The sequence below is a fragment of the Cavia porcellus genome, unplaced genomic scaffold (genome assembly GCF_034190915.1).
Source record: "Cavia porcellus strain 051 isolate PalLab524CR breed Dunkin Hartley unplaced genomic scaffold, mCavPor4.1 scaffold_23, whole genome shotgun sequence".
Classification (NCBI taxonomy): Eukaryota; Metazoa; Chordata; class Mammalia; order Rodentia; family Caviidae; genus Cavia; species Cavia porcellus.
This window is the reverse complement of record NW_026947506.1, coordinates 35786864-35802241: the sequence shown is the minus strand read 5'-3', so window position 1 is coordinate 35802241 and position 15378 is coordinate 35786864. Positions and strand designations below refer to the sequence as shown.

The 15378-nt window shown below is 48.1% G+C and overlaps 1 protein-coding gene across 2 annotated transcripts in view; it reads right to left on the bottom strand.

Annotated features, from left to right (window-relative positions):
* Positions 1 to 509: 509 nt before the first annotated feature.
* Positions 510 to 15378, bottom strand: part of Daglb (diacylglycerol lipase beta) — a 32262-nt gene continuing 17393 nt past the window's right edge. Inside the window, exons 7-15 of one of the 2 annotated variants that reach the window (XM_063234139.1) lie at positions 12916 to 13042; positions 10605 to 10688; positions 8909 to 8986; positions 5652 to 5732; positions 5439 to 5566; positions 3253 to 3321; positions 3097 to 3169; positions 1399 to 1649; positions 510 to 1321 (exon numbers count right to left, since the gene is read on the bottom strand). In XM_063234139.1, the coding sequence (XP_063090209.1) occupies positions 1249 to 1321; positions 1399 to 1649; positions 3097 to 3169; positions 3253 to 3321; positions 5439 to 5566; positions 5652 to 5732; positions 8909 to 8986; positions 10605 to 10688; positions 12916 to 13042 (964 nt within the window). In that variant the 3' untranslated portion in view covers positions 510 to 1248. The remainder of the gene's footprint in view (positions 1322 to 1398; positions 1650 to 3096; positions 3170 to 3252; positions 3322 to 5438; positions 5567 to 5651; positions 5733 to 8908; positions 8987 to 10604; positions 10689 to 12915; positions 13043 to 15378) is intronic. The other variant, XM_003470036.5, reaches the window with a different exon arrangement.

Sequence of the window (15378 nt, the reverse complement as noted above, 5' to 3'; positions counted from 1 at the left end):
GTTCTTGATAGGTGTCTAAATTACATACTTTTCCTGCTAATGGAGTCTCAGATTTAGCCCTTGCCATTGACATTCCTGTCATGAAAAGCTGAGGTGCCTTCTCTACCCTCGAACACCTTTCCTGTTCAGTGCTATGACTTAGCTGTTGGCCTTACCTGGTAAGTTGCTTATGGCTGTGCCATATATTAACTTTGCCTTTCCTGCACTTGTGGTTTCCTTTGGAATAATTAGTGCTTAGTTTTCTGTGTGTATCAATAGTTCAGCTGTGGAATTGAATTTGTTGTCTACTCTCTCAAGACGTATTATGTGTTTATATTTTCCTTAGGTCTCAGAATCACATAACCTTCGTCTCTTCCATCCTTAGCTTTCATTTCCTGCGTGTCAGCTCCATCTTTTACTTCATTGTCCTAATGAATACCTTCTCCAAGAGCTTCCTGAGAGTACAAAGAAAACACTACACACGATTGCTGTGAAACCACCCACTAAAGGGACCTGAAAAACTGCAGATAACTCTGTATAAATGCTTTATTTACTTTTTTTTCCTTTAACTCCCTCTGAACCCACTGGCAGGCCTCAGAGACAGTATTCAACTCTTACGGTTTAAACACCTAGGCAGTAACCAGAGGCCATAGAGTGCAGGGTATGGTTTCTTTCACCATCCAGCTGTCTTCACCCGCAGTTGGCACTCAGGGTCGCCCAGGAGGAAAAGAGTGGAAAGTAAACCATGTTCCTGCCATCCAAATTTGGACTCAGCTAAGCTGTGGCAGGACAAGACCCTGAAGGGAAGCTACGGGTTAGTTTACAGTCTTCAGACACTTGCGGTGTCTTCTGAGACAGCTCCCAGGTGGCCGTGGGGACAGTCCTCTGCCATGCTCTCAGTGCAGAAATCCTATTTGCCTTGGTGCTCACCCAGGCTCCCCCTCCTGTGAATACTGTGATCAAAAGTAGCTCCCTTGTATTTGAGGCATTCCAAAGCCCACTGAATTGAAGGCTAATCAGATTTCTGTCCATAGACATCCAAATACTGGCCTCAGAGAAGTCACAAAGTTCAAGAACAAATGTGTGTCCACTGTCTGGGCAGTTTCCAGTAGGTCTGGTCATGCCACATCCACACTAGAGACCCCATGCCCTGGACAGGAGAGACAGGCTGCTCTGTTGGTGACCACGGTGTCCAGGGCTCTCATTAGGATGTCCGGCATGTGGTCAGTCAGCATCTTTGGGCCTATGAGTATTCTGCTGAATTCCGCTTCATGTGCCCACCTCGCCCTGTACTGAGCAGCAGAACAGCAGCCAAACCTTCAATAAAAAAAGAGAAGAGCACCTAGCGAAGCTTCCTAGGAGCTCAGCTCTCCCTGGTGGCCAGCAGAGGCTCCAGAGCCCATACACCCTTGCACTCACCTCCCAGAAGCTCCCTCTTCCTCCAGGTGGATGATCCTGCCAGGGGGGTACAGAGGCGGGTACTTGGTGGGAGAGTCTAGCGGGGAGTCACTGGAGAAGCTGTATGCCGGGGACCAGTGTGTCAGCAGACTCTGCTCCCCCAGAAGAGGCTGTGTCAGGTGTCCCTGGTCGCCTCCATACAGTTCAGTGGGGAAGTTACTGGGACTCCCTCCAAACAGTTCGTACCAGCAGCCTTGCAGTAAGATCTTGTACTGAGGGTGAAACCAAAACAGCAGAATGTTGGTCTTTGGCAGGACTTAGGACAGTGCTTTGCTAAGTGGTAGCAACCTTCAGGGCTCAGGTTGTCCTCTTCCCAAATGCTGGATCGTGAGTGACAGGTGCCTCTTGGGGACAAAACCATTATATCTGCAGCCATATTTAAAACCAAATGTGCTTAGTTTGATGAAAAATTACCCTTAATTGCTGTGTTGTGTTGTTAGAGGTGGAACCTAAGACCTTGCACATGCTGGACAAACACTACCATTGAACTACATCCCCAGCCCAAATTACTCTTTTTCTTTTTTTCCCCCCTTCTTTTCATTTGTCTTTTTGAGACAACCTTGCTATGCAGTTCAGGCTGGCCTTGAGCTCACTTTGTAGCCCAGGGTGATCTCAAATCTGCAATGATCATTCTGCCTTAGCCTCCTGAGTGCTGGGATTACAAGTGAGCACCACCACGCCCAGCTATATTCTTTAAGCAATTTTGCAAATCAGTTTTATTTGCAGGACATTAAAAACTACTGTCTTTTTCTTTTTTGGGGCAGGGGCTGTGGGGGTATCAAGCATATGCTGCACTGGTAAGCTATATTCTCTTTCCCATTACCACTTTCTGAGGAGATTTGGAAGATCACTGATGAGAACAGTTTTAATTTTTTTTCTTGACTAGCAACAAAAACAATTCAAGTAACAGGTTAAAAAAGTGAAAATCATTGGCAAGTCTATCCAAATAAAGCCACATTGTGATACACGTTTTCAAAGTTTGTGTTACAATTCACTGCATATCATGCATATCTAACTCCTTGTCCCTCCTTTCCTCCTGCCTGGGTTCATATTTTTAAGAACATTTTTTAAGCCTACTTGCTTTTTTTTTTTAATCATACCAAGGATCAAGCCCAGGGCCTCACACAGTAGGCAAATGCTCTACGGTGGGGCTACATCTCCTCCTACCTTTTAAAAACTTATTACTAAGAGTTCTAAGATACGCTTTTTTTATGTAGCCCAGGGATAGAACCAAGTCCTTGTGATGCCAGGAAAGCTTTCCACACTGAGCTACCTTCCAAGCCTCTATCACCACTGCTACCAACTGTTACATCCAGTGGAGATACTAGTACCTCTTAGGGTTAGGACTGTTACTTCCTAACCTTGGGGACAGTATAACCAAAGGCATCAAAATACTGTCAGTCACAAGACGGGCCTACAAAGCCTTACAGGCAGGTCAGGTAACTGAAAAGGGACGGTCCTGGCAGGCTGTCCTAACTGGCACTTCATGGACTGGATTGGACCGTTTCCTCTTACATATCACACTGGAGTCTCAGAAACCTGTCTGAGGCTGAAAGAAAAACTTCCAGCAACAGCCCAAGTGCACTGGGTCGAGACGCTGAATTCTTACAGCTCAACATCTCTTCCTGCAGATGCTCTGAATACAGGTATCTGGATTACCTTCGGCTTATTACAGTGGGCGATCACTCGCAAGATTCTTTTCTTCAGATCTTCCAAATTGGTCACGCTTAACCTGTTCAGCAAAAAAGTCAGACGGAGCTCAGAACTCTGTGGTTGACTGCCCCAACCCCCAGATCAACCACCAAGCCAACTGACCTTGGAATCACATCCTTTCCTAGGACAAGTGACACAATGAAGTCCTTGGAGTACTCATAAAGAGATTTGCTGAAATTTCAAACAAGAGAAACTAAGTCAGTCTCCAGGGGATTGAGCCGCATTACCAGGTCTGTGTGACATTGGTATCACTGTTACCTATCCCTTAAAGGAGAAGAAATGACACTGATTTCATCTAGAGCTACTAACTGGCCACATTCTAAGACACTCAGCAAATGCCACAGCTAAAATACAACTGGACCTGGATGCAGACCACGTTATGCATTTATCCTCTGGCTAGCAGCCCCATCGGCAGAATGTCCCCGAGATGCAACAGTGCACCAGGGCAGAGGCAAAGAGCATTTGCGACAGGCCTGCATGTGTGAGCAGGCACCCAGCATCTGTCCAAAGAGTGGGGTTCACACTGTAACTGCCCAGTGAAGCCATGGGATGGGATGAGGGTGCCCTACTGTGCTGGTAAACTCGGTGTGTACCATTAAACGTAAAAGCAGGGGCTGGGGATTTAGCTCAGCGGCCTAAGCGCCTGCCTTGCAAGCAGGCAGTCGTGAGTTCGATCCCCGGTACCGATAAAAAGGAAAAAGACAAAAAACAACAAGCAAACAAAAAACGTAAAAGCAGCAACAGCAAGAAGCAGAAGAGTAGGTGTGATACACTATCTTTCATGTAAGTACAAACACACCCACTTACATATATGAAAACAATAAAAAGTAAAATCACTGAGAATTGCTATTTCCAGGATGAAAAGTTTTTGTTGTTCGTGTGTGTGTGTGTGTGTGAGTATGTGTGTGTGTGTGTGTGTGAGAGTGCGCGTGCGCACGCACATATACTGGGGATTAAACCCAGGATCTCACACATGATAAGCAGGTAGCTTATCATGTAGCTCTACCACTGAGCTACATCCCTTTTTTGTTTTAGAGATGGTCTCATTAAATTGCTCAGACTGGCCTCAAACTTGTGATCTTCCTGCCTTAGCTGCTGAGTGCTGGGATTATAGGTGTCCAACTTTATATTTTCTAATTTTTGTGTGATGACTTTAGGGGGCCTTCTCTTTCTTACTTTTTTTTTTTTTTTTTTTGAGATGGGGTCTTGCCATATAGTTCAAACTGGTTTTAAACTCCATTATGTAGCACAGGCTGACCTTGCTTGCAGTGAGCCTCTTGCCTCAGCTTCCTGAGTGCTGGGATTATAGGCCTATGCTATAATCCCCCTTGCCCACCCCTTCTTATTTTTTGATTAATTTTGTGGTTTTTTTTTAAATGTGGTACAATTTTTTATAAATCAAGGCAAAACGTCACATAGAACAGTATATTGAATCAGCAACATACGTATTTTTTGAACTCATAAAAATGCCATTATAAGGGCTGGTATTTAGCTCAGTGGCATAAACACCTGCCTTACAAGCAGGCGGTCGTGAGTTCAATCCCCGGTACTGATAAAAAAAAAAATGCCATTATACATTTGTCCAAAACCACCAAGAGTGAACCCTGTGTAAGCTGTGACTCCTGGGTGACAGCCACGTTTCAATGCAGGTTCAGTTCTGCTGGCAGTGGGTATGTAGGGCAAAGGATACATGGGAATTCTCTCTGCCTTCTGCTGAAATATGTTCTGAACCTAAAAAATAATTTAAAAAAAATGAATCTTAAGGGCTGAGGATTTAGCTCAGTGGCAGAAGCGCCTGCTTGGCAAGTGCAAGGTCGGGAGTTTGGTCTCCGGTACCAAAAAAAAAAAATCTGTCTTAGCTGGATGTGGTGGTATACGTCTGTAATCTCAGCACTGTGGGAGACTGAGGCAGGAAGATCTCACATTTGAGTCATATTGGGAAACTTACATCCTATTTCAAAAAATGAAGGGCTGGGCTAGAGATTTAGCTCAGCGGCTTAAGCGCCTGCCTTGCACGTGTGCGGTTGTGAGTTCAATCCTTGGTACCAAAAAAGAAAAAATGAAGGGCTGGAGATGTAGCTTAGCAGGAGTCTTAGTACCACAAAACAAAACTTCAAATTACATCGTTTAGGAAATTAAAGCTATAGTCAGAGCAATTTTAGGACAGCTATACATAGTCTTTCTTCAACTAAACAGTGCTTCAAAATGTGAACTCCTGAGAATAAGACATTAAAATTAAATGAAAATAAAAGATGAGTGGGCCACATGGCTTGAATGTGAGGCTTTACCTTAGAAGCCCTCGGGGTGGGGAGAAGGCATAGGCCCGGACCTGTGGGTAGGAGCTTCGCAGCATGATGGCCAGCAGGGCGGCCGCCCCTGCTCCCAGGCTGTGCCCCACCACGACCAGCTGGTACTCCTGGGGGACAGAGAACAGAGTGGGTTCCAGGATAACAGGATGGCCAGTAACCGGACAAGGAAATAAACATGAAAGGCAATCTCACAGGAGCGATGCTGAATGCCTGGCTCAGGATTCCATCGTTGACCAGTCGTCGGTAAATGTATCTCGCGGCCTGAGAAATTCCCTAAAACACAGGCAGGCGGCTCAGTAAGGCTCAGCACACACAGCAGGCCACACACCTGCTTCTGTGGGACTCACCATCTGGACAGGGCCTCACCGGGGTCAGTGGCCCTGCTGTGCACACTGCATTCCTAGCTCCTGGCCCAGATGCTGGCTCAGGCAGGTGTTCATGACATTTGTGAGGGAGTGCATGATACCAGGGACATCCCACCCCATCAGCAGAAGGCATTTTTCTCCACAGATACACACACAAATAGGCCGCTCCTACTAAGATCACGAAAGACTGATCTAACACTGTGACAGCATGCAGCCCTCTAACTCAAAGACACTGGCTAGGCATCTACTACAAACCCCACAGAAGCAAAAATAAATCCATCAGAAGCAAATTTTAGGGAGGCCAGGTTTTAGGCTATCTTCAAAAAATAAAACTTAAAACTTTAATGAATAGAGCTGTTCTAAGTAATGGGCTCCTTGAAAAGCAGTTTCAACAGAGGAATGTCAACCCTGCTGACCAAAATTCCTTCCAGAACACCTCCTCATGACAGTACTGCCAGGTCCAAGGCCTGGCCAGTCTCCTCTCGGCTTATATTCTAAGAGAGGGGATTTGGTATAATACAGGGCACTGTTCTTAGTTATCTCTGAAACAGTGCAGCTGAGCACAGTGAAGCATGCTGGGAATCCCAAATACTCAAGAGCCTGAGGCAGGAGGATCCCAAGTTCAAGGCTACCCTGGGCAACTTAGCAAGGCCTTTTCTGGAAAGACAAAATTTTAAAAGGGTTGAGGATGTGGCTTGATGGTATAGTGCCCCTTGGTTCAATCCTCAGTACTACAAAAACAAGCAAACACTGCTAATATTGAGAAATTTGATAATCCTGCAGCAGACTATTAAGCCTGGCACCATGACACAAGACACCAAAGGAAAAACTGGCGTTCTGTGCCTGTCTGCAGAGCACTTTTTGACAAACACCAAACTCTTCACTGTCCAGCAACTACAACAGTCACTTTTATTAGGGGCCTGTTATGTGACCAGTGTGCACTCAGGCAGAACCTGCCCTGCCACTGACAGCCACCCCAGCATAGGCCCGCACTCGCTGGGGAATGCTGAGGGGGCTCCCGGAGGCACAGACAGCACTGGAGCAAGAGCTGAGAACCAGCCATGAGCAGCTGCCTTCTCGGCCCAAGGGATAAGCAGTCACTGATAGCACCACATTTGGTGCAAGGGAGGCCTCAGCTCGTGGTCACAGAAGCCCTTTCCTATCAGAACTGGTGGGAAGACAGCTAGGAGGTGTTTGAAAGTTTCCTTCAACTCCCCACTACCCCCCAGCACACACACAGTTGACCTGGGGTCTTCTGTGAGTGGAACCAAAAGGCAGCTGAAGGTTAGTGAAGTTCCTGCTGCAGGAGCAGCTCAGAGGAGCGCCTGCCCAGCACGCTCAAGGCCCCAGTCTGATTCCCCAGCGGGGGGCGCAGCTCTCATTCCTAGCACTGTCAAGCTCCTAACTGATGGCAGGACAGAAGTCCACTCCCGTTCAGTTACCTCCAGAGAGACTCTTGCTATAACACATTTTTAAATGTAAAAACAAACATTTTGGGGCCAGTATAGTGGCACATGCCTGTTATCCCAACTACTCTGGAAGACCCCAAGTTTAAGCCCAGGCAGGCAACTTAATAAGAGCCTGTCTCAAAATAAAAAGGGCTGGAAGTGTAGCTCAGAGGTAGAGAGCCTGCCTGCCTAGTGTAGTTGAGGGCCTGGGTTTATCCTCCAGCACTGCGCGTGTGCACACACACACACAATTACAGAAATAGTGCTCCTAAAAAAAAAAAAGAAGTAGTGCTCCTTTGGGTCATAAAAATACATGAGGCATGCAAAACCCATGGCAAGCCCCTGCCTTCCACTCAAGAGCCTGAGGCCTCCTCCCAGGGGCGGCCATTGGGACCTCTGGAGTCAATCGCTCCAGACCCCTCAATGTTCAAAAGCTGCTCAGCAACATCCTGGTCAGCAGGGAAATGTAGCGCAGTACCCCAGGGATGGCTGGGACAATGGAGAACCAAGCGTTACAAGATTCTGGGAAACGGGTGCTCGGCCACTGCTGGTGGGTATGTGGAAGTGGGCAGTGGTGCAGCCCCCGCGGAAATCAGTCTGGTGGTTCCTCAAGCCATGTGGAACTGCTGAGTGAACTAGCAACTCCACTCTGAGGTCCACTCCGAGAAGTGAAAGGAGGAACTGGAACGGACATCTGCACACCCACGCTCACAGTGGCCCAGAGCAACACGGGAGGTGGACACAACCCGAGTGAGCAGTAGGACGGGTGAAGCTGTGCAGCACCTTACTGTCACCCTTCCAGGAACGAGGCTGATACAACCCTGAAGATGCTATGCCACTCACAGAAGGGACATATGGTTTCTGTGAGGTCCCCACAACAGGCAAACCCACGGACAGGATGGACACCAGAGGCTCCCTGGGCCTGGAGCGGGGCAGGTGGTGTGTACCCGGCACCATACTCAACCGACAGTGATAAAAATCCTGGGTGTAGATAGAGGTGATGGGCACACAGCATTTAATACCACTGAACTGGGAGCTCTTTGCAAACAGTTAAGACATGCGAATCACCATCTGAAACTTCTGCACACACACACACACCTGGTTGTGCTAGGGCAGGAGGAGTTCACTCTCCATCCCCAGGCCCAGTAAGAGTGACACTGGGACCAGGCAAGGAACAGACAGCACTCAGGGTGCCCCTGCCTCTGGACCGGAGCTGTCATTACCTTGTGCTGTGCTACACTGAAGCTTTTCTTTCGGGTCTGGACACTGAACCCTGGACCCTCACACTGAGCCACTTCCCTAGCCCTCTACACTTTCTGAGACAGGGTCCCGTCGATAAATTGCTCAGGCTGGGCTTGAACTTTTGATCTTCCTGTCTCAGACTCCCAGAATGCTGGATTACCTGGCTTATACTAAAGTTTATTTTCAAACAGTGTACTTTAATGAAGAGGGCAGAAAAGCCACAGCCTGCCTCCAACACCCAATCTGAGCTATTCCAGGTACCAGGAGTGTGGATCCCCACTCAGGACTGGAGTGAGGATCTGCATGGGGAGGATGGCAACACCCAATGCGCCCGGCCCTGGTGCCCTAGGCTGGGGGCTCAGGTACACGAAACAAGCCCAGCTACCCCAAGTACCTTGTGCGCAACACAGTCCTGCAGGTCCGTGTCCAGGTGGAGGCTCTCACTTTCAGCAGACAGGTCGGTGAGGATGTCCTGCAGAGGGCCGTGGGCAGAAGCCGTGTAAGCCGAGGCAGGGTGGGCTCTGTGCCCCATGGCACCTGCTCCCAGGCCTGTTCTGTGGGCAGCAGTAACATTCCATGACCCTGAGATGCCTGACAAGAAATGAGGCCAGGCAGGGAGCTCCTGAGGGCTGCAAGAAAGCTATTAAGAGCTTGGGGGTGAGCAAGCACGTGGCAGGGGTGCCTGTAACACAGCTCCACCTCTCTACTGTAGTGGATCCCAAAGGGGTGTCCTCAAAGCCCATGGCTGTGGGACAAAGCCAGCAGTCCCAATCTGTACACGGTCTGCAGAAAAGTGCTGGCTGAGGAAGCAGTGAGCCAGGTGCCAGGGCAGCCCTGGGTCTCAGGAGGCCCCAGGACAGGGTGGGCTCTACATCCACACTCTAGAAACCTCGGGCATGGGCGTGTAGGGCAGGGTGCAGAGAGGGACTTGGAAAGGCAAACGGTCAAGTGATAAAGTACCCACAAGGCTGCAGTTCGAAACAGACTTCAGCAGAACTTGGTGGTACAAGCCTGGGATCTCAGCTACTCTGGAGGCTGAGGTGGGAGGACTGCAACTTTGAGCCCAGGTTGGGCAATTTAGCCTGCCTCAAAATAAAAAATGAAAAACCGGCTCAGTGCAAAGATGCCGGGTTCAAACCCAGGTACCACCAAAAAAGTAAAAAAGGAGGTGAAATGCACTGGGAAGGTCTGAGAAGGACGAGCTCTACCCCTGAGGATAGCTAAGGGACAGCCAGGGTATGAGAAGCCTCCAGCAGAGAAAGGTCTGGGCAGCAGTCAGGCCATGGCTGGGCACTGAGGATGTGGCCAGAGAGCTCAGGGCCCTGGAGCCTCCGTGTGACGGACTGGGCTGTGAGTGGACACACAAAGCAAGGACAGTGTCACTGTCCCTTTAGTGGACACCTGGGGAAAACTGGTGAAATGAGCACAGCCTTGGGGAGGGGCAGATCAGGAAGGGAGAGCTAGATGGATAGGACCTTGGGACCGAGGCCACCCCAGAACTGGTCCAAAGCAGAAGGCCTAAGCCACAAGAGCTAGGGCTGCATGACATGTTTTAGGTCAGCAGAAAAGTATGAGGAAGTGAGAGGGGGCAGCCAGGAAGAACCCACCACAGAGTCGGGGGAGGGACAGCATCAACTTGGGTCTCCAACAGGCTGAGAAGTCAGGGATGGGGAAGCTGAAGGTACAGGGGCTCACCAGCTGCAGACAGACAAAAGGGGTACACTGCTGCTTGGGTACTAAGAAGGCTGGGGCTGGCCAGCACCTGGCACAGGAACTTGGTAAATGGCACTGACTTTCCACAGCCAGACTGAATGCACTGCTCCACCGGGCTCTGGGGAGGGTCACCTGGGCCAAGTAAGTCGGTGAGAAGGACAAATGGCATCTGGCTGGGAGGTAGAAACTGCTGGTCTCTGGGTCCCTGACACTTGTCAGTGGAAAGGGAATGAGCTTCCTCCTAACCCCCAATTTTGCAGAGAAAACACTTCCCACCCTTGTGTTTCCTTCCAGGTCCTACGCTGCTGGCTAAGAACATCCTTTCCTCTACACCCTGGTGGCCTGCTCATCCCCCCCACCCCCCACTCCCATGTTACCTGCAGAGACATGGTCCCTCTCACAGCAACCACGACACACTCCTTCCTGTGATCCAGAGCCACTAAGAAGGGCAGCTCGTATACCTGAAGGACAGGAAGCATGAGGCCTACGTGCAAGAGACATCCCCTAATCCACTAGTGACACAGCATCCGGTCACTCCCAAGAAACTGATTTCTGTGACCTGGAGATGTGGCTACCACTCCTTGATCTCCTGCTCCTCATCCCTCACCAGCCAGGGGAAGAACCTGACACTATACAAAAAATCTTCCATATAACATTGTGAGCTGGGTATGGTGGTGCAGCGGCCTGTGATCCCAGCACTCTGGGAGACTGAGGCAGGAGGATCACAAGTTTGAACCCAACCTGGGCAATTTAGGGACAACCTGTCTCAAAATAAAAAATTAAAAAGGTCTGGGGAAGTGTCACAGTACGATGGCTCTGGATCAATCCCCAGTACCACCAACAAAAAAAACTAAACAAACAAAAAACCACACTACTGAACGTGAAAAATTCTGTCATCTTTCCCAGCCTCTCTGGCCTCCCCAAGTCAAGTCTCACGCTCCCTTCACAGCGTATAACCTCACTACCTCTGCAGCTGCACTCCAGCACCCCTGCGAGCTCAGTGGACACATGCAGTCCTGCTGACCAGCTGCCACTCCTCGGGGAGGCCAGTATGACAGGTGCCATTTGCCAGACTCATGGGCCACACTTCTTTGTCACCTACTGGCCTGGGGCAGGCTTAGCTCAGCAGCCTCCCACAGCAATTAATGCAAAACCAGCCTCCTCTGCTTTAGGAGCCTCTGAGCAGAGCAAAGGGCTTTGAGTGTGGTACGAGTGCACTTTGATTTAGAAGAAAGCAAAGACAGAGCCGGGCGTGGTGCTGTAATCCCAGCACTCAGGAGGCTGAGGTGGGAGGATCATTGTGAGTTCGAGACCAGCCTGGGCTACAAAGTGAGCTCAAGGCCAGCCTGAACTGCATATCGAGACCCCATCTCAAAAGCAAAGATAAAACCACACTTTCAGGCTTCAGCCCTGAGAACCAGGGTCCTGAGGGGCATGGAAAGAGTTGGCGTCTGGCAGAAACTCAGCTCTGCCCCTTTCAGCCGTGTGCTCTCATGCAACTGTCTGCAGTTCTGTCTCTCATTTTTTTTTTTTTGCAGCACCAGGAATTAAACCCAAGGCCTCTGCACTCCGCCATATGACCAGCCCTTCTTTTTTATTGTGAAACAGGATGTCATTAAGCCACCAAGTTGGCCAAGCTGGGTTCAAACTTGGAGTTTTTGTCTTAGCTTCTCAGAGTGCTGAGGTTATAGATATATATCTCCATAGCCCCTGCCAGGGTTTTTAAAAATTTTTTTGCTGTACTGAACCCAGGAATTTACCCTAAGTTGCATCCCCAGGCCTTTTGAGATAGGGCCTTGCTCAGTGATTTTAAATTGCCCAGTTTAGGATTGATTGAATGTGCAATCCTCTGTCCTGAGCCTCCCAGAGTGCTCCACAGATTAGATGTGTCACCAACGCCAGCTACAGTGGGGGCTTTTAAAGCTCTGAGTGGGGGTCCTACCTACCAAGAACTGTGGCAGAAAGGATCCAGGGGTGGCCGTTAGGTATTTTATAATCTCCCCAGGTGATCCCATCAGGCAGCAAAAGCTAAGAACTACTTTTCTAATCTACTGGCTCTTGGGTCCCGGGGCTGGGAATGGCCTAGAGAGCTGCTGCCCAGGACTGGGCACGGCCATGGAAGCTGAGACAGAGCCGGCTTCTGCAGCTTCATCACATTCCCGGGGCACTGCAGTACTTCCAGAATATGAGACCCGTGCCACACATAGAGCCCAAGATCCAAAACAGAAGCTTGTGTGGGGATGATTCTTATGCAGTTTGCTGCCTCTCTGCAAAGATCAGATTGCACAAATAGCAGCGTAGTGTTCCTGAGAAAACCCTGTTGCTTCATCTTATGTGAAACTTAGGTTGTTTCTCTTTTCCTTTTTTTGGTTTTGTGAGATTGTGAGACAAGGTCTTGCGCTATGCAGTCCAAACTGGTCTTGAAAGCACAACCCTCCTGCCTCAGGCTCCTAAATGCTGAGGTCTCAGGTGCATACCTCCAAACATGGATCAAAACCTGTGTTTTTAACTGGATCCATGGGTCTGTGTGGGCTTCAAGGGGGTCTGTAAACTCCCAGAAATCAAGATCAAGATTTGGGGGTAAAGATGTATCTTTGAATTATATGAAGAATAATTCAGAACTCCTCTCAGAATCCCAAAGGACCCCAGGACCCAGGATTAGTAAAGAGCTGCTGACTGATACTATACCTTGTCATGAAAGCTTATGTGAATGAAGTCCCTGTACTGCAGGCCTGTCGTATGCAGGATGGAGCCAAAATGGCAGTTGGCCTGATCACCTCCCACCAGCTCATACTCTGTTGTCCTGCTTCTACAACTATAAAAGAGGGAAGAGTGTCAGTGTGCGCCCCTTACCCAAGAACATCCATCTGCCCTCCGTGTTTTCCCAGCAAGCACTGCCAACTACCAGGACAGCCTGGCTACTCACAAGACACCATTCCTGTGTGTACCTCCTACTACGGCATCTGACTTCTAGCATTATGTCAGAGCTTTACATATTCAAAACTAAATGAAATGAATAAGGATAGAGAGAAACTAAAACCAAATGTTTACTGAAGTGGGACAACCAAATTCCTTCAAATTAGCAACAGTATTCTGAAGAAATAACAATATAAAGACTCATCTCAGTAACCTGCAGACACAGTACTCCAAGTCTAAAAACAAAAAGAACTTGGAGTATGATAAACTGTTCTTCAGACATAGCTTTTTGGCAGCAGTGCTGGGTTAACTTTGGGAGTACTGGAGCCTGAGCATATGTACCTAACTCACTGCTTATGATATGGGTGCCAGTTCTCTCTGAGGGACAAAATGGACATAAACAGGATATAGCAGAAGGTAAGGAAAAATTGTGGCATTGAACAAAAATCAAAAGGCATCAATAGATATCAATTATTTTTGGTAGTCCTAGAGGCCTAACCCAGGGCCTTACATATGCTAGGTAAGTGTTCTACTGCCAAACTACAACTCTAAGTCTCTAGCTCATGATATTTATTTATTTATTGAGACACTGTCTCATTATGTAGTTCAGGCTGTTCTGAATTCCCCATGTAGCCCAAGCTGGCCTCAGACTAGTAGTAATCTCCCTACTTTGGCCTCCCGAGTTCTACGATTATAGGGGTACATTACCATGCCTGGCCGTTTTTAGTTTGTTTGTTTGTTTGTTTGCTGAGATAGGGTCTCAGTACATTGCCCAGGTTGAGCTCATTCTTCTCCAGTCTTGACTTTGCAAGCAGCTAAGATTACAGGTGTGCAGAACTGTCCCCAACCAAACTTATGCCTTTTGAAATATATATATATTGGGCTGAATCACACGACAATTGTTATTCTACCTCCCACTCGGTCCACTGAAAAGGCCAAGACGCACTAACACCCCAGGAATAACACCCATACCTGGCCCCTAGTTCTTGGCTTCTGATTACCACAGCTCACACCAAAAGGAGAGGGAGCACTGAAAATGGAGTGTAGGGAAAGCACAGAAGGAGGCTGCAGAATCTTAGGTCAGGCAGGTGTGGTAGTCCACACCTGTACTCCTGGCACTTGGAAGGCTAAAGGAGGAGAATCACTGTGAGTTTAAGGCCAGCGTAGGTGACATGGTAAGTTGAAGACCATCCTGAACCATAAAGCAAAACAGTGTCTTAACCCTGCCCCACCTCCAAAAGGATTTAACTCTGTAATCCCAATACTCAGGAGGCTGAGGCAGGAGGACCACAGTGAGTTTGAGGTGAGGCTGGGTTACATAATGAGTTCAAGGCCAGCCAGAACTACACAGGGAGACCTTGTCTCCAAAAACAAAGGGAGGAAAAAAACAAACAAACAAACAAAAAAACCAAAAGTTCTCAAAAAGTAATAGGTACATAGCAAAAGCTCCCCAGCAGCTGGGTGCAAGGCCAAATCAGGGACACTCTGCACATCAAATACTATATTCATTATAAAATGAACAGTAATATAATCTCAGCACAAGGCAGGAAGATCAGCACAAGTTCAAGTCTAGCCTGGACTACACTGTGAAGTTCAAGACCAGCCTGCACTATAAAGCAAGACCCTGTCTCAAGAAAACAACAAACAACAACAATGAAAGAACAGTAATACATTATAACTGCTGAATAAGGTCAGAACCTACATATCGATATTGATAGTACATAGCAAGAAACGGAAAGCTCTGCTTTAAGGCAGAATGATAAATAATATAGAAGAAATGGTAAATTTGGGGAAAAAATCATTTTTGTAACCATTTTAATAATAACTGATTCACATGACAAAGAACTGGGTGAGTTTGGAGAGGTCCTGATATTTAAGTGATCTTGAAGGACTTTTTCCAAGAGGACCTCTTAAATTATATGAGGAAGGAAGGGCTTGCCTCTATGACAACCTGCTGTTGCTACCTCAGCCAAGTGATGTGTTAACAGCACCAGGAGGACAAACCAGCGCCATGCTTCTGATGGGAAGTACTGGGCTCCTCCAAAGCACCTCCTGCCAAAAGCTCAACACTTGGGTCCAACTACAAGGAAAGCTTGAGGTAAGGAAGATAGAAGAATCGTCTCAAAATGCCTATGCTGGGCTGGGGATTTAGCTCAGTTGCATAAACACCTGCCTGGCAAGAGCCAAGTGATGAGTTCAATCCCCAGTATTAACAAATAAAAAAAAATTTTTAAA